Raw genomic sequence first — 12,372 nt, forward strand, 5'->3', positions numbered from 1 at the left:
ACCATAGTTGGCGTAAGGGCTACGACGCCGGACTGCCATGTAGTCGACCGTGGTTTGAGTCCTGGACCCAGTGGCATTAAACTCATGCTGGGCATGTGTGCGTGCGTGCCCAAGATCCCAAGAGGAGAATGGAGAAGGGATTGTGGCGTGGCCACCCCCCCTGGGGGGGTGATTTCTTGCTTTCTGTCTGTCTGTCTCTTTCTGACGAACGTACACACCCTACAGCAAAAACCTTTCCAAAATAAAATAATAATAATAATAATAATAATAATAATAATAATACTGGACCAGCATGTAGCATGGTGGTCCAGGGCGCTGGACTCCCACGTGGCCAACTGTGGTTCAATCCTGGACCTGGTGGCTGGCTTTCCCTCTCTCTCACACACACTTTGTCCCTCTCTGGTCCAATTAAAAATAAATAAGTAAAGTTAGATAGATAACTCCTGTGTAGTTGACTGCAGTTCGAGTCCCAGACTCAGCAGCTTCAAGCTCACACTGGGCACATGTGGTACGTGCCCAAGATCCCGAGAAGAGAATAGAAAAGGGATCATGGTGTGGCCAGCCCCCCGGGGGATGATTTCTCGCTTTCTTTCTGGTGAGCACACACACCCTATTGCAAAACTCTCTTTAAAAAAAAAAAAAAGAAAGAAAATGACATAATAGGAAAAAACAGCCTCCCCAACTTCGAAGGGATCCAGAGTACCTTGGGGTACTGGGCATGTAACCTCCAGCAACTGCAAGGTTAACTAATGCCTGGGACCAAGGTGGGGAGACTTTTAGGACCTGGATACCCCAGGAGGAGCAGTGCTGGGGTTAAACAATTTGCCTATCAGTGCCACCATTTACCAAGTACCTTTGTCCTCTGTGTGGATGTGGTTAGGGCTGAGCCATTGCATTCCCAGGAGAGGCCTCACTCCATTCCAGGAAAGGACTGTTAGTCTCTGTGGAGTTCAGCACCAGCGGGGTCCCTGTCCCCAGCAGGAGCTCTGCACCTGTGGATACAGCCCTGCCACGTGGACATTTCCTATACCCATTCCAGAGGCAAAGCTGAGGCACACATCAGGGTGGACCAGGCCTGGCTGTGCTCTGGGCCCACAGTGAACTCCAACCCCATCACCATTCTTCCTTGACAAACCTGGATGTTAAAGAATGTTCTCCCCAAAAGGAAAAACAGGCTGGCTGCCCGAGGGGACAGCCTGTCCGGCCCTAAGCTCCCCTTTGCACCAGGCCCCTTGTAGGAACTACCCCAATGACAGGATGGGGCAGGGCAGGGCAGGGCATACTCTCACCTGCTCCAGGTCTCTGCGTCAGGGAGGGGAGTGGCAAGGCCTGGCTCCCAACCCGGGCTTGGTGCCAAGGCTGTGCCGAACCGGTCTTCCCGAGAGCCAGCTTCCCGAGCACCTACCATGTGCCAGGCCTTGCAGAGCCTGCTGGACTCCCCCAGACCCCGCGGCTCACCTTGACTGCTCCAGATGCTGGGAGGCCAGGATCGCTACCCCATGTCAGGCCAGGCCAGAAGGCAGTGTGTGGCGGCCCACGCCACCATAGGATGCGCACTGGCTAGGGCTGAGCTCTCCGCCCCAGGATTCCCCAAATCCTCAGGTCCCTCCTCAACTCTGGGAGGCAGACGTGACTGTGTCCGTCACAGAGCCAACAGGGACCCTCAGCTCCAGGGGCCAATCACGACCAGCATGGCCCAGTTCCAGGTGCGAATGCAACGCAGGGCTCAGGCACCCACCCGTGGCAGAGGTGGGGCGGGAGGAAAAAGGCTCACAGGCCTGAGGGCCCCCCACACCCTCCACCTGACCTGCGAGAGCAGCTTAACGTTTCCATATAAAGGAGACTCGGGGCTTAAGATGCTTCAACTCTGTGTCAAAGTCACTGGCTAATCTGGGGCCATGGAGCCCCACCTCCAGGCCCCACCCTCTCCCCCCTAAATGCACACTCACACACTCTCCCTAAGACCTGGGGTGCCCCCCCAGCCCCCACCAGTGGGGTCTGGACAGCAGGTTGGAGAGCTGAGGCTGACAGGAGAAGGGTGGGGGGGAACTGCGGGGAGACAGCGACAGAGATGGACAGACACAGGCACAAGCAGGAGGGGTGCTGAGGAACTGAGGAAGGATGGGAGGGGGACAGAGTGAGAGGCCAGCGACCGAGTGGGCAGGGCACAGACAGGCAGACGGAGAGCCACTGAAAAAGAGAGAAATGCACGTCTTAAATGCAGATGGAGAGACAGCATCGTGGAGATGAGAGACAGAGATGGAGACAAAGTCTCGCTTTAGTGGGAGAGTAGCGGCCGTGAGAAAAGACAGAAAAACGAGATGGGCTAGAGTTGGAGGCATTGAACCTGGGGGAAGAGCTTCTGGGGCCAAGTCTTTCCCTGAGGGTAAGACATAGCCTCCCCAAGGATGGGGACACGAGGGCAGAGACGACCCTGGGTGGGCACAGGCAGGGCAGCCAGGGGGCAGTGGCGAGGAGTAGGATGGGGGTGGGGTGGGGTCCTGAGGCCCCAGGACCTGGCGTGGAGGCACATACCTGGTGGGGCCGCCCACCCCCATGCCCTCTGCAGGGGGCTCCTCCGCTGGGACCGAAGGGATGCCTCTGTGGATGCCGGGGGCTCTGGTCTGTGCCCAGGGGCCTTGTGCCCGGCCCCCAGCCTCTGAGTCCACAGGCGGATCAGAGGCCTGGCTGGAGGGGGCAGGAGGTGGGGCCAGCTAGAGCCGCAGAGGGGGAGCCAGGCAGGGCGGCTGGGCTGCAGCCAGGCAGGCTGGAGCAGGGTGGCAGAGAAAGCGGGGGCAGGGAGACAGACAGTGGGGCCAAGAGACACAGAGGGATGGGGGAGCAGGAGCCACAGGCGAGGGGACAGAGGGAGAGACGGTGAGATGGCGACACACGGAGGCAGAAATGAAGGCTCTGGGCTCCCCGGGATGAGCTGCACCTTGGGGTGCTGGCCCTGAGTGAGCTGCAGAGGGAGGGAAATCGAGGGAAGACACACCAGGAGGCACCCGATGGCTGGAGGCCGGCACAGCCGAGCCAGGGTCTCTCCTAGCCTGGAGGCCAGGGGGCAGCTGGGAGCCAACTCCTCTCCCCACTCCCCAGTCCTCATGAGGACATGCCCAGAAGCACCAAAACCTCGCGTGCACTTCAGGTCTCACTGGTCGTTTATTGCCTCTGGGAGCCCCGACCTTTCTCCCCCACTGGCCTTCACTCAGGGAGGAGGGGAGCCCCACATGGCCCCCACGGGGGAACGCCAGCCAAACCCGGTCAGCAAGACAAGGGCACAGAGCCCAACTGTGTTGGGGAAACCCACACCTCAAACTCGATCTAGCCATTGTAAAGTCCTGGAGTTTCCTGGGGGAGATCTCTGGAGCAGAGATCAGAGGGTCGAGCCAAGTCACAGCAGACAAAAACCCAACACGCAGGCTGTACCAGGCCAGCCAGGTCTTGTGAAGGGCGGGGGCCCTCTGCCAAACCAAGTCTTCAGTGGGTGCTGCTTCCCAGAGCCCCGGGAGGAACTGGGTCCTCTGGCTGCGGGGACCACCAAGCCAAACCAAGTCCTTTCAGGCAACAAGCTGAACAGAACCCAGTGAGCTGGGTAATGGGCTGGTGAAAGAAATGCAGCTCCTTGAAGGAGGGCTCCCTGACACACCTGAAGGATCTCCTTCGGGGCACCAACCTCAAGCCCAGTCCACAGGTGGAAGGCACAACTGGGTCGCCTCAGACGCTGATGGTGCGGAAGACAGTGAAGCCGGACAGGGCGGTGCTGAGCAGCACACCCGGGCACTGCGGGTGCCAGTGCAGCTCCTTCAGGTCAGTCTCGCCCTGGTGCACGAACAGCAGCTGCTGGGGGAGGGCCGCCAGTTCAGGGTCAGCCTCCGCGTCTCCCGCCTCCGGGTCCCGCTCCACCGCCAGGTCCCACTGTGTGATCTGGTTGTCTGCGCCTGAGGCTGCGAAGACTCCACTGTCCTGGGGGTGCCATTCGACGGAGGTCACGGGGGCCACATGCTGCTTGAAGGTGGCCACTGGGGAGCCGGACTAGGAGAGAGGACAGAGTGAAGGGCTCTGACCACCTCCACCTGGCTCCAGGGGCCCACGAGAGATACAGGGTGGCCGCAGCCAGTGAGAGGCTACCTGCGCCCCGGTTCTGGCCTGTTTCCTTTCCCATGAGCAGCAGGGACAGTTCTCCAAGTGCTCCCCTAGGCCTGTCAGGACAGGAGCTCGACTCCTAGCAGCTCCCACCCTGGAGAAAAATAGCACATCACCAGAGCAAAGGCACTCTGGGGACTGCTGTCTCTAACGCGAAGAGTCCCCTAAGTGTCAGGGGTCAACCAGCTGGGCCCCGTGACCTGCTGGGCCTGGGCACTGGACTCCATCTCCAGAAGCCTCCCCAGGGCTGATTCTCTCAAGCCCAGTAAAGTGGAAGGGTAAAAAGACCTCAGAGCATGGGGCCAGCAGATGGAGTAGTGGTTGTGTCACTGGACTCCAATGTGGTCGACTGTGGTTCAAGTCCCAGGCCTGGCAGTTTAATTTATGCCAGGCATGTGTGCCTACATGCCCAGGATCCCGGGAAGAGATGGAGAAGGGATTATGGTGTGGCCAACTCCCCTGGAGGGTGATTTCTCACTTTCTGTCTCTTTAGCAAACACACACACCCTACAGCAATTTTTTTAGGAAAAAGAAAGAGATCATAGCATGTGATCCCAGCACAGAGTGGGCCTGTTTGGTCTGGCCTTGTGGGAGGTGGGGACCTGACACCACTGTCCCCTCTCCTGCCTAGGGCCCGTCTATGACGTGAGCTCTTAGCTTGGCAGTGCTGTCTCTTCTGCTCTTGTCCTTCCTGTGCCTCAGTCTCCTCTGCTGCAGTGAGTGAGCTGGGCCCAAGTCTCAGCTGATTCTATAAAACCCGCTCTGACCTGCTCTGGTGACGCAGTGGTAATACAGCACCTGGCAATGCTGCGACCATGTGGGAGGTGGCAGGTTCGCATCCTGAGATTTCTCTGTACATGCTGGGCACTGCCCCACCTAGGATTGGGTTGACAGAGGCTGGGGGTGGACTGTGGAGTAAAGGCCCTGTCAAGGGTGACTGTCTGTCTGTCTGTCTCTCATGGAAGAAATAAAGACTTAAAACACACACACACACATAAACACACACACAAATAGCACTGACTCGATGGCCTCGATGGACTAATGAATAGAGGAGCCTGGATCCCACATGGCTGACCATGTGGTTCAAATCCCAGCCTTGGCAGCTTGGAAAATATGCCAACATGCCCCAAATCCTGACAGGATGGAGAAACGGAGAAGAGATTGCAGTGTGACATGCCCCTTTGGGGGACACTTTCCACCTCTCCCTCTGGCAAGTGCCTGCATTCTCTGGCAATAAAAAGAAAAAAAATAATAAAATAATCCACGAACAAACTACAACCCCCGAGTCCATTGGCTGCAGCCTGCCACATGCCACCTCTGTCCCAGGGCTAGACAGGAACTGTAGTCACTTCTATCCCCCAGCCTCCTCCGTCTCTTGTCAACTGCTCTACCAGTAGGCGTGTGGCCCCACACCAGCCGCAACCCTCGTCCTGCTGAGCCTGTTTCCTCACGTGTACCGTGGAGGGGTCAGACTCAAATTCTAAGGGGCCTCCTAGTTCTGGGAAGCGGCTGTATGAGACTGTGCGAGGGAAAGACCTACAAGTCGCAGTGGCTGCCGGGAGTGCCTCCTTCAACCCCCAGATGTCCAGCTAGGAGAGTACCTTGAACTGCCGCAGGTCCCAGACCTTGAGGGCCCCGTCATCCCCGCCACTGAGCAGGAAGGGCTCCCGGCGGCTCCAGCTGATGACGTTCACGTCCCCATCATGAGCAGTGGCTGTGGTGAGCATGCAGGCCTTGCTGGGGGCTGCCCGGATGTCCCAGATGCGAATGGAGGCGTCGGCTGAGCAGGAAGCAAAGACCTGGGCAAGATGGAGTCTGAATGACCCAGATGTACCCTCAAACCCACCGTGAACACCCACAACTACTGGTGGGCTACCCTCAGGGTCCCCCTCACCAGGGCACTCCTGCTATCCAAACTAGCAGGCCCCCAGCACCCTCCTCCCTCAAGATGAAGGATGTGATCCCTTACCCATTTCCCACCAGACCTGAGTCCGGTCCCCAGCCCCCTCACCGTGTCCTCAGTTGGTGACCACTGCAGGTCCTCCACAGAGCGCGTGTGGCCCACGAATGGCCGCTGGTCCACGTGCCAGGAGCCACCGTCTGTAGGTGTCCATAGGTGGATGTTCTTCTGACAGTCACCAGTCAGCAGGCGACCTGGGGAGGGAGGCAGAAGGCCACCTCTTCCCACCTGGCCACAGCTCACCCCTCCCCAAGTCTAAAGGCCTACCCTTGCTGTGGTCCCTGCTCCCTTCCCCCTCCCAGGGACTTACCAGGCACACGGGGGGACCAATCGAGTGCAAAGCCCTCGCCCATGTGGCCAGAGAAGGTGAAGATGGGCTTCACGCGAGCCTGCTCGTCCCGGAGGAAGGCAGCCATGGCTTGGGGGTCATCCACCACCTGCAGAAGCCGCCGCAGCGCAAACACCTCCACCTGGCCCTTCTCAGACCAAACCCCAGCGACGGGATCCTCACCCAGCCATGATACCTGCAGGACAACAGGAAGAGAGTGTGAAGAGAAGGCGCGAGGCTGGGAGGAGGCTCAGGGTAGCACCCGGCATCCCTGAAAACCACCACTGCAGTTCCTCAGATCCCCCCGGGCTGGGGATTCAGCTCCTGGCAAACTTTGTGCGAAAAGATGACAGCCGGCAGGACCAGCTTGGCACCCGGCACAGCCCTCGTCCGGAGTGGGCAGAGCTGGGAGGACAGCACTTCGAGGTGCCTGGCGCTGAGGCAGTCATTCATTCCCACCAGGCACCGGCAATCAGAATCCTGGTCTCATGACCCTCTGAATCATGAAGGGTCGCAGGGCTCGGTCCTCAGATCTCTCTGCCGCTGTACGCTTGCTCATAGGAGGTCCCCCAACCCCACAGTCCTGACCTCTCTCCTAAACCCCAAACTCTTACCGGAGGGACTGCTCAGACTTGGCCTGACCAAAGCCCAGCTCCTAATCACCCCCACAACCTACCTGCCTCCCCAGTGTTCCCCAAATGGCATTACTCGTTCTAGACCTGTCTCTGCTTCCTCACACTCGGCACTCACACTGACTACACCTAAAGTGCTCGTGCCTAGGCCAGTCCTGTCACCCCTCAATCACTCCTACCGCCTCCTCATGCGAGCCTATCCCCTCGTCCTGGATTTGGCCTCTTACTCTCAATACGGCAGCCAGAGAGGTCCCTTTAAAAACAAAGGTTGGGAGCCGGCAGGTGGCATGGTGGTTAAGGAGGCTGGACTCCCACATGGCCGACTGCGGTTCAAGTCTCGGACCTTGCTTGCTTTCTTACTCTTCCCTCCCCACTCTGTACCCTCTAGTCAAATTAAAAATAATAAAGTTAAATAAAATAATTTTTAAAGAAATTAAAAGCCACAGTTGGCCATGGGGAAGTCCAATGCCCTTAACGTCTGTCTCTCTGGCAAAACTCATGTAAATCAATCCATAAATAAAATAATTCTTTTTTTTTTCTTGAGAGGTTTTTGCTATATGGCACGTACGCTTGCCAGAAAGACAGAGAGAGACAAAAAAAAAAAAAAAAAAGGCGAGAAATCACCCCCCAGGGAGGATGGCCATGCCACAATCCCTTCTCCTCCATTCTCCTCTCGGGATCTTGGGCAAGCATGCACATGGGTGTGAGTTTAAGCCACCAGGTCTGAGACTCGAACTATAGTCGACTACATGGGAGTCCAGCGACATAGCCATTACACCAACTGCCTGTCCCCATAAATACAATAATTATTAAAAATAAATAAATAAAAAGGGGGCCGGATCCTGTCTTCTCTCTGCTCTAGACCCTCTAACGGCTCCCAGTTTCTCCCCAAGTGAAAGTTCAGGTTCTTACAAGCCTATACAGACCTGAACACACTGTCTCCTCTGTGCCCACCCTCTGAATCTTGCCACTCTCTCCCTAGTCCATTCTGCTCCAGTCACAGTGGACCCCCCAGCTCCCCTGAAAACCTGCCAACGTTTGCCCAGGACCTCTGCATTTCTGTTCCCTTTGACTGCAAAACTCTTCCCACTGAGGAGCCAGCAGGTAGTGCTGCGGTTGAGGCACTAGACTTCCACATGACGGACTGCGGTTCAAGTCCTGGACTTAGAACTTTGCTCTCTTTCTGTCTCTCTGGTGAGCACACATGCCCTAGAGCAAATTAAAAACGAATAAAATAAAATAAATAATTAAAAAAATTTTAAAAGCCTTTTCCCACTGATCCTTGGCTCGCTCCCTTACTTCCTACAGGTAACTGCTTATCACAGAATACTTCTCTTAAATACAGCACTTAAAACGACAACGCCACCCCAGAAACACCTAATCCTCTTAGTCTACTTCATTTCTAATTTTTCCTCAGCACACTCAGCACCTCTTCCCCATCTAAGACAGAGTCTTGCATTGTTGCAATCCTTCTACCTCAGCCCCCTAGCTGGGACTACAGGTGCGTGCCACCACGCCCAGTTCCTTTTTACATAATCTCACTCTGCTGTCCCAGTCAGTCTTAGGCTTGCGACCTTCTGGCCTCTGCCTCCCTGAACAGCTGGGATCACAGGCACCTAGGCGTTAGGTCAGATAGGGAACGAACCCTGCACCTCCTCTGAGGTCCCAGCCTGCAGAGCACAGCGTAACAGAACATGCCACTGTGGCTAGGCCAGCACCTTTTAACATACTGTACATGTTCTTAGTCCCTTCTTGTTCCCTTCCCCACTAGCAAGGACACCTTTTGTCTGCTGCTCAATCCTCAGGATTTAGAACCTCAGGACCTATGGAGGGTGCTCATCTCTCTCTCTCTCATTCACTCACACATGCTATCATGAATTAAGAAAAAAGAAAAAGAAAATTCCCGTTAAAACACTACCTAACACATAACGACATTTAAGATAATAGCTAGAACACATGAGACCGACTGTAAGTCAAGTACTTTTCTAAATGCTGAAAGGCATGAGGAGGTGCTGGGAGAGGTACAGACTTCAAGTGGCTGCAGCAGAGAATGCAGGGCGGGCTGCTGGAACTATGTACCCGAACTCGGTTGATGCCACCATAGTGGGGTACCATGGCCAGCTCCAGCTGAGGCTTCCGTTCTTCTTCCTCCTCTTCATCCTCTTCATCATCCTCCTCTTCATCACTGCCCTCTGAAGGCGGGGGCTTCGTCCCATGTAGATTGTGCATCCGAAGCATCATCAGTCTGGGTGAAAGTGTGGGTGAGTTAGGCACTGGATGCTAGGATCCTTATCAAGAAAGGAAACTGGAAACCTAGACTCCTGGCCCAGGGGAACGTGGAGGGGAGGCCAGGAGGCTCAGATCTCTGGGTCCTAAGAAATGAAGATGCTGACGACGAGGACTCCTGGTCCTGAGAAAGCGCTGGGTCTCACTCACCTGTTGCTCTGGGCGCTCTCTGCCTGGGTCCCTGCGCACAGGTAAAGGGTAAGAGGAAACTCTGTGCGGTTATCTCCCAGGTGATCCCGGACAATGTCAAAGCTGAGACAGGGGGCGCCTGGGGACAGAAAGAAGGGTTGAAGAGAGAGTGGGACAGCCACGCCCTCGCCCGCGAACTATCTATCTCCAGTGTGACATCACCTCTCTTAGACCCCAGCCTTTTCTTCCAGGGAGGCTGTTAAGTGAGGGGCTCAGGTCCAGCCTCCTCAGGACCCAAGATACCAATCTCCTTCCTCGGGACCCAGGGGTCCCGGCCCGCAGTCCTACCAGTCTGTGCACGGTGGTACAACACATAGGCCTCCTCGTCCATGACCAGCTCCTCCCCTTCGCGCAGAGGCGGCCCCCGGCCGGGCAGGTAGACTTGGGCCGGGCCCTCGGAACTTCTGTCGCCGGACTCGGCCTCCATGGGCTCCTCACTTTCACACGTGCGCCGCCGGGCCTTGCGCCCCGCCATCTTGGAACGCTCTTAGCGCCGGCGCACGGTAAGAGCGTCACTTCCGGGTTACACTTCCCACCAAGGCCCGCCCCACTGCGCAGTTACCTTGGAAACCCCCGGGCTCACCAATTAGAGAGGGTGGTGGGGAGAGGGGACGGGAGAACTAAAGTAACGGCGGCCGGGCGGGGCGAGAGAACCCTGCAGGAGAGAAAGGAGAAGCTGCGTCTGCCGCGTCACTTTGGGGCGCTCTTCTCGTGGCTGTGGCAGGGGCAGTGGCAGTGGCAGGGGCTCCTGGGAGCTGTAGTTCTGTAGAAGGCCAATTTCTCCATGAAATAGAGGCGTTCCAAGCCCTGACTCCATCTTCCACCTCTGATTCCCAGTGCGTTCTTTCCACTTAATTAATTATTCATGTATGCAAATATGAGCTCTTACAAGGAGACTGGGTTTCTGCTCCCTGAAGGCCCATAAAGCCGGGTTCGTCTCCTCTCCCCGTTATGCTGGCTTTAATTTATTTCAGAACGCTTTAGTGTAGACAGGCAGGATATTATGTGTGAGTTAGTAGGTTGAATCAACCCTCTAGGGGCAGTCAATTGCCTAACCAGGCATTCACATTGCAGCTCTGGTCAACAAACACTTAATCAGAAAGTCCACCCTCTGGAGGCAGCTCTTGCAAGTTCTTGGACTCTTTATCGCCCATCAGCACTGGTGGTTTGGCTAATTGGAATAATGAAATGTTAGAAATGGGTTTCACTGGTGAGATTAAGGGCATTCAAGATATATGGATTGGCTGGGATATGTTAGACATTCTCCTCGCTTGCGTGAACCTGGTATTAAGATTCGAGCAAGCCTTTTTGCTTACAGCCATAGGAAATTGGACCTCGGATTCGATTCTAAAACGTTTCATCTCTGGCTGTCCCTCACCGCTCTCTCGGGAACTCTGTCTACCCTCATCCCCTATCCGTTCCTCTAGTCTCAGCGCTTCTGTTTCTTCCCACTACCTTCCTTGGTCTTTTTCTCCCTCACCTCCCTTAGAGTCTGTATTTCTGTCTCCTTTTCTCCTCTGGGAATTTTCTGAGTTTCTGTTTCCTCCAGAGAAGTTGAGGGGGCTAAGAGACGGACACTGAGCTTAGGCTTGTACTGAGGAGCATAAAAACATGGTTTATTCCAAACACTGCAATGTGGAACAGGAGAGTAGGAACGGAGGTTAGTTGTGAAGTGCAGACTCCCAGACCCTCCCCTCCACATCCCAGCCCCAGACCCGGCTGGAGCTCTGGGAAGAGGAGGCTTTTGGGGATCTGCTGGGTCAGCACTGAAGAGTCACAAATAAGGGTTGGAATCGGAGAGGGTGTGTTGGTGGCACCTGGGGTAGTAGGGAGGTGCGGCAGGGTGGGAAGTGTGAGCTTGAGGAAGGTTGGGATCTTTGCGGGACGGGGAAGGCGGAGCTTCCGTTGGGGATGAGTCTTAGGTCTAAGTAGGAAAAAGCTACTGAGGGCAGAAAAGGAGAGGATGTCACTGTTCGACGTCAAGGGTCACAGTCTGGTTGGGGCACAGTCTGGGGTCGGGGTCACAGTCTGGGGTCGGATGACCATTTTTGGGTTTGGAAGTCACAGTCTGGGGTCAGGGGTTTCTGTGCGGCGGGGCCAAGGTCTGGGGTCACAGTTTGGCAAACGCGTCTCACAGTTTTGAGTCCCGATGGATGAAAGGTTAAAAACGGGCTTCCCCGGAGGCGTGGCTGGGGCCGGGGAGCTGCACAGTGATGTGGGGGCCACGGCCCCGGGCGTGGGGTGGGGCGCGGCCGTGAAGTGACCCCACACACACACACCTCCCGCCCCATCTGGTGACGTTAAAAAGCCCTTGTCGGGTTTAAAAAAAAGTCCAGTGGGTTTTGAGATCCCCGCCCCTCGTTCTCAGGCTGGGTGAGATCTGGACAACCAGATCCCCTCCAGCTCCCGGTTCTCTCAATGGGAGCAGGAGCACGACGCTGCTCCAGGCGGACCCGGCCATTCCGTTGTGGTTTTATTTCCATCCCAACCCACGCGGGTCCTGTCCATGCGCGTGCCCCCTCGGGCCGTGGCCTGCGCTGACCGAGAGGGCGGTAGGGCCCCTCGGGCCGCGTCATACCTCGGACTCGAGGCTGGAGAAGTGCGCCGAGCCCCTGCGAGTGCCCAGGTCCCCGCCCCGGTGTCTCCGGTCAGGTCCCCGCCCCGGTGTCTCCGGTGGGACGCGGTGGGCAGCGGCGGCCCCCAGTGCGCGGCGTGCGGGCACCGGCGCGCGTGGCGGGAAGGCCCGGTGAGCCTGCGCGCAGGGGCGGCGCGGGGGCACGAGCTGAGGTCCTCGAGCGAGCGCGAGGTGGGCGCGGGTGGCGGGAGGGCCC

At 56.7% G+C, this 12,372-nt stretch overlaps 1 protein-coding gene across 1 annotated transcript; it reads right to left on the reverse strand.

Moving 5' to 3' along the window:
* Nucleotides 1-3,143: 3,143 nt before the first annotated feature.
* On the reverse strand, nt 3,144-10,058 carry GRWD1 (glutamate rich WD repeat containing 1). The gene is made up of 7 exons (XM_006160198.3): nt 9,830-10,058; nt 9,503-9,620; nt 9,146-9,311; nt 6,417-6,630; nt 6,158-6,300; nt 5,748-5,945; nt 3,144-4,035 (listed from the first exon to the last, which is right to left on the reverse strand). The coding sequence occupies exons 1-7, from the start codon at nt 10,014-10,016 to the stop codon at nt 3,718-3,720; spliced, it is 1,344 nt and encodes a 447-aa protein (XP_006160260.1). The 5' UTR covers nt 10,017-10,058; the 3' UTR covers nt 3,144-3,717.
* Between the last annotated feature and the right edge of the window lie 2,314 nt (nt 10,059-12,372).

The sequence above is a fragment of the Tupaia chinensis genome, unplaced genomic scaffold (assembly GCF_000334495.1).
Source record: "Tupaia chinensis unplaced genomic scaffold, TupChi_1.0 Scaffold000673_1, whole genome shotgun sequence".
In the NCBI taxonomy this organism is placed as follows: domain Eukaryota; kingdom Metazoa; phylum Chordata; class Mammalia; order Scandentia; family Tupaiidae; genus Tupaia; species Tupaia belangeri.